The following is a 17,051-nucleotide window of genomic DNA, read 5'->3' as shown; positions in this document are numbered from 1 at the left end:
AAGACAAATGTATTTGGTTGTAATGTTGAAAAAGCCAAGCCTGCACACCCAGGAGCTCTCCAGATGGAGGGTTGACCACATGTTGACAACGTGACTAACAGTGCAGTTCTATGTGGGGGGCTAAGTGCCTTGATCAAGGGCACAATGGCAGATACACACGCGCGCGCACACACACACACACACACACACACACACACACACACACACACACACACACACACGTACATGCACACACACACACACACACACACACACACACACACACACACACACACACACACAGGTATGACGGTGGCAGGACATCGTGGCAACGACCTTTGTACCAAACAGGCAGCAGTCATGTGTGCTGTACTTTCAGACTCCTATCTCTTCCTGTTTAACTGGTGAGACCGAGACCAAGAACAGAGGTGAGTGACTAAACAAACAAACATGCGCCCGTCCAAAGAGGATCTCCTCAGAGGAAAAGTCTTCCAACTATGTAGAATTAAGTTTTGTCGTTTAACAACCAGTGTTTGCAACTATTTACTGTATACTTGAAATCCCTGCTCATATTTTAAAGTTCCACATCTCTATTGTGTAGTAGGAGACACTGGTTATTGTTCGATCTTCCTGTTTTTTTATATTTTTATATTTTTGATTGCATTAGGTGAGGAGATGCTGTATTTATTTTCTATTGTTTGATTGAAATATCAAGTGCTTGTTATCCTTAGATAGTGTATTATATATATATATATATATATATATATATATATATATATATATATATATATATATATATATATATATTATAATGAAGACAATAAGGCAGATACTGTACATGGAGAAAAATGGGAGATGAATGAGACTGTAGGTAGGTGTGTTTATTTAGGAGACACTGAAGCAATTTAAGGTGACCAGACATGATGTAGTTATAACTGAACATTTATAGTGGGTGGAACTAGCAAATGGTCGTAAAATTAGAACATTAGTAAAGGTGGTAATTATACAGTTTAATGCTCATCATAAAGCATTGCTACGTATTTACAATATTTTCTGATCGATTTATTTAGATTAATCAAATAACATGGAGTGGCTTCTAAAATACATCGATTGTCTTAAATAGTGAAAGCAAGGGATTCATTTTAATTATACTGTTTCCTTTCAACTCATTGTTTCTCTTTTAGCCCTGAGGTATAATAAAAACCTCTTTTAGCTGCGCAGTCGAGCTTACAACTCCTCTCAGTTGGCCTCTAATAATAACACACACACGCACGCACAACTGGAGAAGCAGGGTATTGCCTTTATTTGGTGCCAGCCTGGGTCATGTGACCACAAAATGGTGGAAGCTGTGAGCAGTTTGTAAGTTGAGCATCTCTACCAAGAGCCTGGGAGGAAAATAAAGACAAAAAGGGAGATACAGCTGAAATCCATGCTCTGAGACAGAGAAGGACAGAGATTCCTGTGCCCCAGTAGTGGTGAGTGGATGGGTTAAATGTGATGCAGAATAAAGAAAAAGGGAGAAGAGAGATGTATTTATTTTCTAGAGACAGGAAGAGAGGGAGAGAGAGGGAGGGGCTGCTGTCATCAGCACTGTGTTGCTGTGCTGCGGTGTGTGTATTAGGCGGTTCATCGCCGTCCATGGAGCAAAGCAGCTGATGCTGGTCTTGCTATACCGACCATATGTGTGTTTGTCTGTGTGTATGTGTGTGTGTGAATCAGCAGTATGTAATTCATCTTTTCTGTTCGGAATTCAGCTATTCTAATCAGCATGTTTTTTGTTTGTTGCATTTGCCAATGCAATCAGATTTTTCTTCTCCCGTCTGGAAGAGAAACTAGGATCAGTTCAGTATTTTCATGTGCGTGAGTGCACGTGAAGGTTGGTTCATTTGCATCTGTGCCTAATCTGTGCTCGAGTGAGCGTGTGGACATTTTAATCAGCAGAGAGACTGAAAAGAGGAGAGAGGGAAGAGAAGAGAACGGGAGGAGAATGGGCTGCTGATGATGTAACAGCTTTACCCTACCTCCCCATCCCTCTCTCCGCCTCCTCCTGCAAGAAACGGATGGATGATTCACAGAGAAGGAGAGATCTGACGACCTTTACCCCAACCCCCCTCCCACTCCCCCCTCTTCTCCCTCTCCCTCTCCCCTCTTCCTCCTCTCCTCTTCTCCCTCTCTTTCTCTCCTCTTCTCCCTCTCTTTCGCTACTCCCCTCCCTCTTATCCCTCTCTTTTTCCTCTCCCTTCCCTCTTCTCCCTCCCCCCACTCCCCGTCTTCCTCCACTCCCCCCATCTCCTTCTCCCCCTCTTCCTCCACTCCCATTCCTGTTTTCTACTCCCCTCCCACCCCTCCCTCATCTCCCTCTCCCCCTCTTCCTCCACTCCCATTCCTCTTTTCTACTCCCCTCCCACCCCCCCTCTCCCCCGTTTCCTCCACTCCCCTCCCTAATCTCCCTCTCCCCTCTTCCTCCACTCTCCCCCTCTTCTTCCTCTTCCCCTCTACTCCCTCTCCCTCTCCCTCCCACTCCTCTTCCTCCACTCTACTCCCCTTCCTTTTCTGACCCTCATCCACTCTCCCTCTTCTCCCTCTCCCCCTTTTCTCCCTCTCCCCCTCTTCCTCCTCTCGCCTCTAGTGGGGTAAATTCAAATCATCCCAGCAGCAATGATAGAGACACAATCCTTTAAGACAGTGTGCCTGTAGGAGATGTGACTGTGTGTACTACAGTATTGCCAACTGAGCAAACACAAAACACAGTCAAGCTCTCACTGGTACGCAGTATCAATAGTCTTAGTATAGGGACTATTGTGGATGATGTCTTAGTATAGGGACTATTGTGGATGATGTCTTAGGATAGGGACTATTGTGGATGATGTCTTAGGATAGGGACTATTGTGGATGATGTCTTAGGATAGGCACTATTGTGGATGATGTCTTAGGATAGGGACTATTGTGGATGATGTCTTAGTATAGGGACTATTGTGGATGATGTCTTAGGATAGGGACTATTGTGGATGATGTCTTAGGATAGGGACTATTGTGGATGATGTCTTAGGATAGGCACTATTGTGGATGATGTCTTAGGATAGGGACTATTGTGGATGATGTCTTAGTATAGGGACTATTGTGGATGATGTCTTAGGATAGGGACTATTGTGGATGATGTCTTAGGATAGGGACTATTGTGGATGATGTCTTAGGATAGGGACTATTGTGGATGATGTCTTAGGATAGGGACTATTGTGGATGGTGTCTTAGGATAGGCACTATTGTGGATGATGTCTTAGGATAGGGACTATTGTGGATGATGTCTTAGTATAGGAACTATTGTGGATGATGTCTTAGGATAGGGACTATTGTTGATGATTTCTTAGCATAGGGACTATTGTGGATGATGTCTTAGTATTTGTATTTATTATGGATCCCCATTAGCTGCTGCCAAGGCAGTCCCCATATACATTCACAGATTTTACAACACACTGTGTGCCCTCAGGCCCATACTCCACCACTACCACATATCTACAGTAGAAAAATCAATGTGTACGTGTGTGTATAGTGCATATGTTATTGTGTGTGTCTGTGTATGCATGTGTCTGTGTCTATGTTTGATGTCTTAGTATAGGGACTATTTTGGATGATGGATGATGATTCTCCCCAGCAATGTAGAGGTTGAAGGACCACAGTAGAGGGTTTGGGACCTTGTAACCAACCGGTCTGTTGAAGTGAAAAATCTATTCTCTCTTTGTGGTGCAAGAAATGAAAGCCCTGTTGTTTAGATAACGACACACACACACACACACACACACACACACACACACACACACACACACACACACACACAGTTGAACCAGAGGAGTTAGCTCCTCCCACCAGCCTTCTCTGACATGGACAAACTCACACATGCGCACGCACGCACGCACGCACACACACACTCTTTATTGAGTCTGTATTCAGTATGTCATTGGTCTCTGTGTCCTCTTCAGGTCCCACTGGGTGATGAGGGCATGGACCTGGCATCTCACAGTAAGATGAGCTCAGAGGTGGCCGAGGGCAGACCAGGTGAGCCTCAGTTAGACACTGGCAACTCTGTGTGTGATAGGTTATTATTCCATCATTACTCTTTGGCTACCTGCAGGACTGAGCTGTCAGTTTACTTAATTAGGCACACTCTCACAGTTACATACAGCAGCATGATGAGGCTAGTTACTCATACAGACACATTAACTCATTCCTAATGCACATTTACTGCTATATCATTTAAAAGTCCAAATGTTCTTTTGCACAGAAATCAACCAGACAAAATGCCATAACACACGACTCCACAAGAGATAAGGAGTGATGAAGAGAGACAGATGGATAATTCTAATATGTACAGTGACTCTTCCCCCTCTCTCCCTGTAGCCCCTCCCAACTCGCTGCCCCTGCAGGGCACGCCGGGTGGCCCCTCCCAAAGGAAGAAGCTCTCTGCCCCGCGTATCAGCCTTTCACTGGACCAGAGTGAAGACGACGCCCTAGAGACACCCGATGACCTGGACATTAACGTGGACGACCTGGATACGCCTGACGACACAGACTATCTGGACTACACCGACAATGAGCTGGACTGGGAGGGTGAGTCAGTCTAGGATTACGTCCCGAATGGCACTCTTAAGTAAACTTTACAGTATAGGTCCATTTCAGACAGACTAATATACCAAACAAGATATTTCACCACTTGGGAAGCTGTATCAATGAAAATGAAAATGTTATTCCGTATACCTAATTTATCTGTAATAAAATGTTTGTTGTTGGATTTATAGTATGTCTGTGTTTTCTACTAGCTGTGTTTCTGTTTTTTTCCCCAAACCAGAACCCCCGACAGCCAATCGCAACACATCAAAAGAGCCGTGCGAGCCGATTCCTACGTGCAGTGCAGCGGAGGAGCGTCAGGATGCGAAGCTGTGGAGGGCTGTGGTCATCGGAGAGCAGGAACACCGCATCAACATGAAGATCATCGAGCCCTACCAGAGAGTTATATCCCATGGAGGTACAGGAAAGTTCTGATTGTTGTTTGGTGTTTTTTTACCTTCTTTTTTTATATACCTAATTTGACCTCCTTTCTCTTGATGGGGTCTCCCATACAAAACAGATTTTAATTTCATGGAATGTAATGGAACTTAATTACTGGTAAAAAAATTAATATTCAGACATACACTGACATACCGATCGATGGCAGTTGACAGAGAGAAATACAAACAAACTGAGAAACGAAACAGCCAAACACCTCACCCAACAACACCCTACCCTACCCCACCCAACCCAACCCAGACCCAACCCACGATCTAGCCTCTGAGACAGGGTACTCTTGTAAACTGTTGTAGTGTGGGCAATATTTTAATATTTATTTTGAAGTGTTGTTTTCCCTTCATCAGGGTACTATGGAAACGGAGTGAACGCCATAATAGTGTTTGCAGCGTGTTTCCTCCCAGACAGTGACAGTGAGGACTACCATGAAGTCATGGAGAACCTCTTCCTGTAAGTTGCACCTATCCTCAATCTCATTAGTACTGACTTAGGCACCTTATAAAGGTGATGCACGCGGAGATCACATTCACTATAAATGCTGAATATTTCAGCTCAATCTGAAATTACCTTCAAATGTCAAGCAAGCTATTACTCAGATCTTGTTTGGATCGGAATGTTTCCCGACCCTATCCCTGGTTCGAAACGTAGACCTGTGACCTAACAATACACACATTATTTGTAGATGTTTTGATGGATATACTGATAACTAATTGCGTTTTATGGTTAAGTTCTTGTCTGTCTTTATTTCCAAGAAAAATAACTTGAAGAGCAATGTTGTAAATATTCTGCATGTACCTTCCAATCGTTCACTGTCATACTCCTCTCTTGTTCTTCATTTCAGTGCTTGCACAAAGGATAGTAACATCTCATCCTGTGTTCTTGGAATCAGATGTTTCTCTACTCTTTGGACATGTTTTAAATCATACACTAGAATCTAGTGATTAGATTGATTTACATTTTACATTGTCATTTATCAGATGCTCTTATCCACAGCGACTTACAATTAGTGCATTCATTTTAAGATAGCTAGGTGAGGCAAACTCATATCACAGTGGTAGTAAGTACATTTTCCCTCAATAAAGTAGTTATCAGCGAAGTCAGTGATAGTAGTTTGATGTGTACTTGCCCTGCTGTTTGCCCTGCCGGCAGGTATGTGATCAGCACGTTGGAGCTGATGGTGGCAGAGGACTATATGATTGTCTATTTGAACGGAGCCACGCCCCACAGGAGGATGCCTGGAATGGGCTGGCTCAAGAAGTGCTACCAGATGATTGACAGGAGGTAGATTACTTTTTACAATGTTTGATTCATGGATGAGGTGATGGATGGATTAATTATATTTGTAGTATGAAAAAGTGCAAGGGGATAGAGTCAGGACCACAGGATAAAATGTGATAGGATTAACAGTTGAAGTCGGAAGTCATTAAAACTAGTTTTTCAACCACTCCAAAAATGTCTTGTTAACAAACTATAGTTTTGGCAAGTTGGTTACGACATCTACTTTGTGCATGACACAATTCATTTTTCCAACAATTGTTTCAGACAGATTATTTCACTTATAATTCACTGTATCACAATTCCAGTGGGTCAGAAGTTTACATACACTAAATTGACTGTGCCTTTAATCAGCTTGGAAAATTCCAGAAAATGATTTAATGGCTTTAGAAGCTTCTGATAGGCTAATTGACATAATTTGAGTCAATTGGAGGTGAACCTGTGGATGTATTTCAAGGTCTACCTTCAAACTCAGTGCCTCTTTTCTTGACATCAGGGGTGAATCAAAAGAAATCAGCCAATACCTCAGAAAAAACATTGTAGACCTCCACAAGTCTGTTTGATCCTTGGGAGCAATTTCCAAATGCCTGAAGGTACACGTTCATCTGTACAAACAATAGTACGCAAGTATAAACACCATGGGACTGCGCAGCTGTCATACCGCTCAGGAAGGAGACGCGTTCTATCTCGTAGAGATAGACATACTTTGGTGCAAAAAGTGCAAATCAAACCCCAGAACAACAACAAATGACCTTCTGAAGATGCTGGAGGAAACAGGCAAAAGTATATATCCACAGTAAAACGTGTCCTGTTTCGACATAACCTGAAACGCCGCTCAGCAAGGAAGAGCCACTGCTCCAAAACCACCATAAAAAAGCCAGACTACGGTTTGCAACTGCACATGGGGACAAAGATTGTACTTTTTAGAGAAATGTCCTCTGGTCTGATCAAACAAAAATAGAACTGTTTGGCTATAATGACCATCGTTATATTTGGAGGAAAAAGGGGAAGGCTTGCAAGCCGAAGAACACCATCCCAACCGTGAAGCACGGGGGTGGCAGCATCATGTTGTGGGAGTGCTTTGCTGCAGTAGTCCCTACTTCACAAAATAGATGGTGCACTTCACAAAATAGATGGCATCATGAGGGTGGAAAATTATGTGGACATACTGAAGCAACATCTCAAGACATCAGTCAGGAAGTTAAAGCTTGGTCGCAAATGGGTCTTCCAAATGGACAATGACCCCAAGCATACTTCCAAAGTTATGACAAAATGGCTTAAGGACAAGTCAAGGTATTTGAGTGGCCATCACAAAGCCCTGACCTCAATCCTATAGAAAATGTGTGGGCAGAACTGAAAAAGCGTGTGTGAGCAAGGTGGCCTACAAACCTAACTCAGTTACACCAGCTCTTTCAGGAGGAATGGGCCAAAATTCACCCAACATATTGTGGGTGTCACGGCTGATTTCCTCCTCTTCGGCTCCACAGCATAACACGGTGTCTGCCCGGTCCCTCTCGCTCTCTGGTAAGCACAGGAAGTTGGCGCAGGCCTCCTACCTGGCTTCGCCATACTCCCTGTGTGCCCCCCCTAAGAAGTTTTTGGGGCTGACTCTTGGGCTTCCATCCGCACCGCCGTGCTGCCTCCTCATACCAGCGCCTCTCCACCTTCGCTGCCTCCAGCTCCGCTTTGGGGCGGCGATATTCCCCTGGCTGTGCCCAGGGTCCTTTTCCGTCCAGTATCTCCTCCCAAGTCCAATAGTCCTGATTGCGCTGCTCCTCCTGCCGCTGCCTGTCACCACGCTGCTTGGTCCTGTTTTGGTGGGTAATTCTGTCACGGCTGATTTCCTCCTCTTCGTCTGAAGAGGAGGTGTAGCAGGGATCAGACCAATATGCAGCGTGGTAATTGTCCATAGTTGTTTTTAATGAAATAACCTGAACACTACAAAACAATAAACAAACCGTGAACAACCGAAACCCAAACAGTACTGTGTGGTGAACAAACACAGACACGGAAACAATCAACCACAAAGTACCCACAGAATATGGCTGCCTAAATATGGTTCCCAATCAGAGACAACGATAGACAGCTGCCTCTAATTGAGAACCAATCCAGGCAACCATAAACATACAATATACCTAGAAAGGAAACAGCCCCATAAACATACAAAACCCCTAGACAATAAAAAGTGTGGGTGTGACAGTGGGAAACTTGTGGAAGGCTACCTGAAACGTTTGACCCAAGTTAAACAATTTGAAGCCAATGCTATCAAATACTAATTGAGTGTATGTAAACTTCTGACCCACTGGGAATGTGATGAAAGAAATAAAAGCTGAAATAAATAAATATATCTACTATTATTCTGACATTTCACATTCTTAAAATGAAGTGGTGACCTAACTGACCTAAGACAGGGAATTATTACTAGGATTAAATGTCAGGAATTGTGAAAAACTGAGTTTAAATGTATTTGGCTAAGGTGTATGTAAATTTAGACTTCAACTGTATTACCCCATGTGTTCAACAGTAATAACATTGTATCATGCCACCACACACAAACACTCAATATGATAATTTTTATGAATGTTTGGTTACAGGCTCAGGAAGAATTTGAAATCCTTCATCATTGTCCACCCGTCCTGGTTTATACGGACCATCCTAGCCATCACCAGGCCCTTCATAAGGTAAACACATGTAGACAGTGCCTTCAGAAATGATTCACACCCCATGACGTTTTGTTGTGACAAAGTGGTAGTAAAACTGATTTGTCATTTTTTTTGGTCAACAAGCTACACAAAATACTCTAATGTCAAAGTACAAGAAAAGTCTAACATTTGTAAAAAAAAAAAAAAGAGGGAAAAAAAGAAAAAAAGAAAAGGAAAACTAGAATATCTTGATATATTAAATCACTTTTGACAGTGATTATGGTTGTGAGTCTTTCAGGATGTCTCTAAGAGCTTTCCACACATAGATTGTGCAACATTTGCCCATTATTATTTTTTACAATTCTTCAAGCTCTGTCAAATTGGTTGTTGATCATTGCTAGATAACCATTTTCAGGTCTTACCATAGATTTTCAAACAGTTTTAAGTCAAAACTGTAACCAGGACACTCAGGAACATTCACTGTCTTCTAGGTAAAAACCTCCCGTGTAGATTTGGCCTTGTGTTTTAGTTATTGACCTGCTGAAAGGTGAATTCATCTCCCAGTGTCTGGTGGAAGGTTTTCCTCATGGATTCGCTCCATTACGTTTATTTTTATCCTGAACAATCACAAGCATCCATGTCTTTGTCTAATCCCATGTCTTATCCCGTTTAAATAGCCGGTCTTTTTCGTATATATCTTAATCTCACTTTCTATCTACGACCTAAATATACTTTCCTGCAACCCACCTCATCCAATGTAGTACAGATCTGCTATTTTTATTTCTTATACCTGGAACTTCCATCGGGAGCTAGCCAGCTAACTAGCTACTAGTCTTTGTTAGCCACGGCTAGCAGTCTTCACCTTTTTCCCGGTCATCAGCCAGCTTTAGCTCGGACAACACCTGCCAGTCTGCACAGCGCGATATCAACAAAGAGCATATCAGACTGTTACTCTCTACCATATCACCGGATTCCTGCCGCTCTGGATCATTACACCGGATCATCGCAGCTAGCTAGCTGCAAACAAGTGGCTATTGTTAGCTAACGCCTCTGTCCTGAAGCAGCAGCAGCTAGCCTTGAGCTAGCCTCGAGCTAGGCCTGCTCGACCAGCTAATTCTAGGGCTACAATACCTTCTTTGCCAATTGGCCTGGTCCCTTTATTGTTGACACGGAGCCCCTCCAATCCATCACGAATGGACTGCCGACGTGATCGCCCGATGTGGTCTCAACAGGCTATTCTGTTACGATGTCGCCAAAGAACCATCTACTAGCCCCGGCCCACTAGCTTTTCTGAACGCTGTGTCCCCTGCTCGCCTAGCGTAGTAGTGACTAGCGAACCTCACCCTGACTCACCTATTGCTGCTCTTTTGACCCTATGATCATTCGGCTACACAGCTGATGCCCCCTGGACTGCTTCAATAACACGGTACCTCATTTGTTTACCTGTCAGCCCCAGCCTCGAACTCAGGTCCTGTATGTACCTAACTGACCTGCTCTGCCCATTCATCACTATTTACTCGTTGTTGTCTTAGCTCTCCTGATCAACACCTGTGATTGCTTTATGCCGCTTTCTAATGTCAATATGTCTAGTCTACTGCTGTCTTGGCTATTTCTTATTGTTTTATTTCACAGTAGAGCCCGCAGTCCGGCTCAAAATGCCTTATATAGCTCTTTTGTCCCACACACACAAAAAAATCTTACCTGGCTTAACTGGTGCCTCCAGAGACAAAACCTCTCTCATTGTCACTCAACGCCTAGGTTTATCTCCACTGTACTCACATCCTAACATACATACTGTACATTATGCCTTGAATCTATTCTTCCACGCCTAGAAATCTGCTCCTTTTATTCTCTGTCCCCAACGCGCTAGACGACCAGTTCTTATAGCCTTTAGCCGTACCCTTATCCTACTCCTCCTCTGTTCCTCTGGTGATGTAGAGGTTAACCCAGGCCCTGTAGCCCCCAGTTCCACTCCTATTCCCCAGGCGCTATCATTTGTTGACTTCTGTAAACATAAAAGCCTTGGTTTCATGCATGTTAACATCAGAAGCCTTCTCCCTAAGTTTGTTTTATTCACTGCTTTAGCACACTCAGCCAACCCTGATGTCCTAGCCGTGTCTGAATCCTGGCTTAGGAAGGCCACCAAAAATTCTGAAATTTCCATCCCCAACTACAACATTTTCCACCAAGATAGAACAGCCAAATGGGGTGGATATGCAATCTACTGCAGAGATAGCCTGCAGAGTTCTGGCATGCTATCCAGGTCTATGCCCAAACAATTCGAGCTTCTACTTTTAAAAATCCACCTTTCCAGAAATAAGTCTCCACTGTTGGCGCTTGTTATAGGCCCCCCTCAGCCCCCAGCTGTGCCCTGGACACTATATGTGAATTAATTGCTCCCCATTTATCTTAAGAGTTTGTACTATTAGGTGACCTAAACTGGGATATGCTTAACACCCCGGCCGTCCTACAATCTAAGCTAGATGCCCTCAATCTCACACAAACTATCATGGAACCTACCAGGTGCAACCCCAAATCCGTAAACACGGGCACCCTCATACATATCATCCTGACCAACCTGCCCTCTAAATACACCTCTGCTGTCTTCAACCAGGATCCCAGCGACCACTGCCTCATTGCCTGCATCCGTAATGGTTCCATAGTCAAAAGACCACCCTTCATCACTGTCAAACGCTCTCTTTAACAATTCAGCGAGCAGGCCTTTCTAATCGACCTGGCCTGTGTATCCTGGAAGAAAATTGACCTCATTCCGTCAGTAGAGGATGCCTGGTTATTCTTTAAAAGTGTTTTCCTCACCATCTTAAATAAGCATGTCCCATTCAAAAATGTAGAACTAAGAACAGATATAGCCCTTGGTTCGCTCCAGACTTGACTGCCCTTGATCAGCACAAAAACATCCTGTGGCGTACTGTATTAGCATTGAATAGCCCCCGTGATATGCAACTTTTCAGGGAAGTTAGGAACCAATATACACAGGCAGGTAGGAAAGCAAGGGCTAGATTTTTCAAATAGAAATTTGCATCCTGTAGCATAAACTCCAAAACGTTTTTGGACACTGTAAAGTCCATGGAGAATAAGAGCACCTCCTCCTATCTGCCCACTGCACTCATGCTAGGAAACACTGTCACCACCGATAAATCTATGATAATCGAGAATTTCAATAAGCCGTGCTTTCCATCTGGCTACCCTTACCCAGGTCAATTGCTCTGCACCCCCCACAGAAACTTGCACAAGCCTCCCCATTTCTCCTTCACACAAATCCAGATAGCTGATGTTCTGAAAGAGCTGCAAAATCTGGACCCCTACAAATCAGCTGGGCTAGTCAATCTGGACCACCTCTTTCTTAAATTATCTACCGCAATTGTTTCAACCCCTATTACTAACCTGTTCAACCTCTATTTCATATCGTCTGAGATCCTTAAAGATTGGAAAGTGGCCGCGGTGGGGATGATCTATCCTACCCTGCCTTTCTAAAGTCTTCGAAAGCTAAGTAAACAAACAGATTACCGACCATTTCGAATCCCACCGTACCTTCTCCGCTATGGAATCTGGTTTCCGAGCTGGTCACGGGTGCACCTCAGCCACACTCAAGGTCCTAAACGATATCATAACCGCCATTGATAAAAGACAATACTGTGCAGCCATCTTCATCGACCTGGCCAAGGCTTTCGACTCTGTCAATCACCGCATTCTTATCGGCAGACTCAACAGGCTTGGTTTCTCAAATCAGAGGGCCTGTTGTCCGGACCTCTTGCAGTCTCTACAAGGTTCAATTCCCGGGCCGACTCTTTTCTCTGTATACATCAGTGATGTCTCTCTTGCTGCTGGTGATTCTCTGATCCACCTCTACGCAGACGACACCATTCTGTATACTTCTGGCCCTTCTTTGGACACTGTGTTAACAAACCTCCAGACAAGTTTCAATGCCATACAACACTCCTTCCGTGGCCTCCAACTGCTCTTAAATGCAAGTAAAACTAAATGCATGCTCTTCAACCGATCACTGCCCTCACCCTCTCGCCCGTCTAGCATCACTACTCTGGACGGTTCTGACTTAGAATATGTAACATCTACAAATACCTAGGTGTCTGGTTAGACCGTAAACTCTCCTTCCAGACTCACATTAAGCATCTCCAATCCAAAATGAAATCAAGAATCAGCTTCCTATTTCGCAACAAAGCTTCCTTCACTCATGCTGCCAAACATACCCTCGTGAAACTGACTATCCTACCGATCCTTGACTTTGGCGATGTCATTTACAAAATAGCCTCCAACACTCTACTCAGCTAATTGGATGCAGTCTATCACAGTGACATCTGTTTTGTTACCAAAGCCCCATATACGACCTGTATGCTCTTGTTGGCTGGCCCTCGCTTCATATTCGTTGCCAAACCTACTGGCTCCAGGTCATCTATAAGCCTTTGCTAGGTATAGCCCTGCTTTATCTCAGCTCACTGGTCACCATAGCAGCACCCACCCGTAGCACGCGCTCCAGCAGGTATATTTCACTGGTCATCCCCAAAGCCAACTCCTGCTTTGGCCGCCTTTCCTTCCAGTTCTCTGCTGCCAACGACTGGAACGAATTGCAAATATCACTGAAGCTGGATTCTTATATCTCCCTCACTAGCTTTAAGCATCAGCTGTCAGAGCAGCAAACCGATCATTGCACCTGTACACAGCCCATCTGTAAATAGCCCACCCAGCTACCTCATCCTTATATTGTTATTTATTTTTTTCTCTTTTGCACCCCAGTATCTCTACTTGCACATTCATCTTCTGCACATCTATCACTCCAGTGTTTAATTGCTAAATTGTTATTATTTCGCCACCATGGCCTATTTATTGCCTTACCTCCCGAATCTTACTACATTTGCACACACTGTATATAGACTTTTCTATTGTGTTATTGACTGTACGTTTGTTAATCCCATGTGTAACTCTGTGTTTGTGTCGCAATGCTTTGCTTTATTTTGGCCAGGTCACAGTTGAAAATGAGAACTTGTTCTCAACTGGCCTACCTGGTTAAATAAAGGTGAAATAAGAAAATAATTTTTAAAAGCATACCCATAACATGATGCAACAACCACTGTGCTTGAAAATATGGAGAGTAGTACTCAGTCATGTGTTGTATTGGATTTGCTCCAAACATGGCACTTTGTATTCAGGGCAAAAAGTGAATTTCTTTGCCAAATGTTTTGCAGTATTACTTTAGTGGTTTCCTGTATCTTTGTATTGACTGGGTGCATTGATACACCAACCAAATTGTAATTAATAACTTCACCATGCTCAAAGGGATATTCAATGTCTGCTTTTTTTTTACCCATCTACCAATAGGTGACTTCTTTGCGGCGAGACATTGGAAAACCTAACTGGCCTTTGTGGTTGAATCTGTGTTTGAAATTCAATGCTCAACTAAGGGACCTTACAGTTAATTGTATGTGTGGGTTACAGAGATGAGGAAGTAATTCAAAAATCATGTTAAAAACTAATATTGTACACAAAGTGAGTCTATGCAAACTATTATGTGACATGTCAAGCAAATGTTTACTCCTGAACTTATTTAGGCTTGCCATAACAAAGGGGTTGAATACTTGACTCAAGACATTTCAGCTTTTCATATTTAATTAATTTGTTTAAAAAAATTCAAACAACATAATTCCACTTTGACATTATGGGGTATTTTGTGTAGGCCAGTGACAAAATATCTCAATTTAATCCATTTTAAAATTCTGGCTGTAACACAATGAAATGTGGAGAATGTCAAGTGTGTGAATACTTCATGAAAGCATGGTATACACTAAATGTACAAAACACATACTCTTACATGACATAGCCTGAACAGGTGAATGCTATGATCCCTTGTTGATGTCACTTTAAATCAGTGTAGATGAAGGGGCGGTAGACAGGTTAAAGAAGGATTTTTATGCCTTGAGACAATTGAGACATGGATTGTGTATGTGTGCCAGTCAGAGGGTGAACGGGCAAGACAACATATGTTAGTGCCTTTGAATGGGGTATGGTCGTAGGTGCCAGGTGCACTGGCTTGTGTCAAGAACTGCAACGCTGCTGGGTTTTTCCCCCTTAACAGTTTCCTGTGTGTATCAATGGTCCGCCACCCAAAGGACATCCAGCCAACTTGACACAACTGTGGGAAGCATTGCGTTCAACATGGGCCAGCATCCCTATGGAACACTTTTGACATCTTGTAGAGTCCATGACCAGATAAATTGAGGCTGTTTTGATGACAAAAGGGGGTGCAACTCAATTAGTAAGGTGTTCCTAATGTTTTGTACACTCAGTGTACATTTCTCTTTTCAAATAAAATAATCTGGTAGATAAAGATAGCAGGAGTGTGTTTGTGTGTTTTGTCACAGCACCAAGTTCAGCAATAAGATAAAGTACGTGAACAGCCTGGCTGAGCTGCAGGAACTCATCCCCATGGAGTATGTCCACATCCCAGAGTGCATCATTAGGTGAGCCCAGTCTACACATCTCTCTCTCCCTTCTTCTCCTCTCCTCCTCTTCACTGTAACTGACTATCTTCCGTTGTCAACTCTCACCCCTTAGCCTTGACGAGGAGCTGAAGGAAGCGGCGCTGAGCTCGACGTAAGCATTGACTCCCTTCCCTTATTATTACGGCTGTAGAAACAGAAACTATGTACCCCCTCATGTCTGTTCTCTCTTAACTAGACTCCCATCTATCACATGATCCTGTTTAAGATCAGAAAGGCTTCTAGGTTGGTTCAGCCTTCTCCCTTGTGTGTTTGTTCTGACTACTTTCATACACTGTTGTAATATGGAAATGTGATAAATGTATCCCGCAAGGTATTTGTCTTCCATGTATTACCATAATCTATGGCTTATTGATGATTAATTATGGTGATATATCAAAGATGGTGAATGAGATGAGTCTGAGAAAGAGCTGTAGAATTCCAATGAGAAACATACTCGTTTGACTATATTTGGTTCAGCCTCCCCCACAAGGAATATCATTGATTGTAGCCCTTAATATATTTACCACTGCACCCCAGAATCCCTTCTGACTTGTTTTCCTTTTTCTTCGGCAGCGTGAGCAGCTTCCTCCAGGGACCTGAGCCGACGTCTGGGAGACCAGAGTCAGTAAGACCACTAAAGCTACTTGTTTAAGTGCAGTCTGAAGAGAGATGGCCTTGTCTGGCTTGTCTGTCTTTCATATAAACACTAAGGCTGCGTCCCAAAATGGCACCCTATTCCCTTTAGGGCCCTGGTCAAAAGCAGTGCACTATATTAGGGAATAGTTTGCTATTTGGGATGCTACCTCTAACATTACTGCGTGTTTCATTGGCTTCTCTTCCTCTGCAGAGCCGATAAAACCAACACGAACAGCTCCTAGACAAAGTGGTGTTCAACACCACTGGAAATGGATGGTTGTGGCTTCGCTTCAAAATGGAATTTCACATTGTTTTAGAACTCCTGAATGTTTCGTACACTAGAAACAGTAAGACTGATGTACTATTCCTGTGTGTTTGTCAGACACGGAGACGACTATGAAAACAGTCCATAATCCCTGTTAGCACTCAGACACAGTATCCTATAACATCACCATAACATTAATCTACAACACCATTGACAGACTTTAGATTAGCACCAGGGGTTTCTTAATCCTGGTCTTTGGGACCCACGGGGGTGCACTGTTTTGTTTCTTCCCAGCACTAACACCTGATAGCACACCAAGGTCTTGATGATTAGTTGAATAATCAGGTGTGTGTGCTGGGTTGTAACAGAATTTGCACACAAGTGGGTTGCCCAGGATCAGTACTAAGATGCTTGACACTGTAAATCCACATACATGATAGTTTGTTAAGGACAGAATAACAAATGGTCTCTCACAGTACAGTACATACTTCCATTCTTAGCATCGAAGTTAATGTTGTAATTTGGTAATAATGCATGAGCAGCAGTGAAGCAATAATGTCTCATCCTTTAAAGGTAGACTCAGTGGACTGATGTGGCCACGAGCAGCACTGCAGATATTGAAAGGAGCGAGATGTAAGACTTGACTTTCACAGTATCTGTGCAGGTGCACGCTTCACGGTG

At 43.3% G+C, this 17,051-nt stretch overlaps 1 protein-coding gene across 5 annotated transcripts; it reads left to right on the top strand.

The window, feature by feature from the left end:
- The first annotated feature begins 320 nt into the window (after window positions 1-320).
- On the top strand, window positions 321-16,436 carry LOC139422790 (protein prune homolog 2-like). 5 transcript variants are annotated; one of them, XM_071174141.1, is made up of 11 exons: window positions 321-407; window positions 3,957-4,032; window positions 4,375-4,584; window positions 4,823-4,999; window positions 5,385-5,487; window positions 6,187-6,318; window positions 8,907-8,993; window positions 15,350-15,448; window positions 15,543-15,581; window positions 16,043-16,090; window positions 16,317-16,436. In XM_071174141.1, the coding sequence occupies exons 2-11, from the start codon at window positions 3,978-3,980 to the stop codon at window positions 16,345-16,347; spliced, it is 981 nt and encodes a 326-aa protein (XP_071030242.1). In that variant the 5' UTR covers window positions 321-407; window positions 3,957-3,977; the 3' UTR covers window positions 16,348-16,436. The 5 variants fall into 5 exon arrangements, with proteins under 5 accessions (XP_071030242.1, XP_071030245.1, XP_071030244.1 ...); XM_071174144.1 differs by having other exon boundaries at window positions 337-407; window positions 16,043-16,094; XM_071174143.1 differs by having other exon boundaries at window positions 404-646.
- The last annotated feature ends 615 nt before the right edge of the window (window positions 16,437-17,051 follow it).

The sequence above is a fragment of the Oncorhynchus clarkii genome, chromosome 12, assembly GCF_045791955.1.
Source record: "Oncorhynchus clarkii lewisi isolate Uvic-CL-2024 chromosome 12, UVic_Ocla_1.0, whole genome shotgun sequence".
Lineage (NCBI taxonomy): Eukaryota > Metazoa > Chordata > Actinopteri > Salmoniformes > Salmonidae > Oncorhynchus > Oncorhynchus clarkii.
The sequence above is the reverse complement of the archived record's forward strand: the minus strand, read 5'-3'. Positions and strand labels throughout refer to the sequence as shown.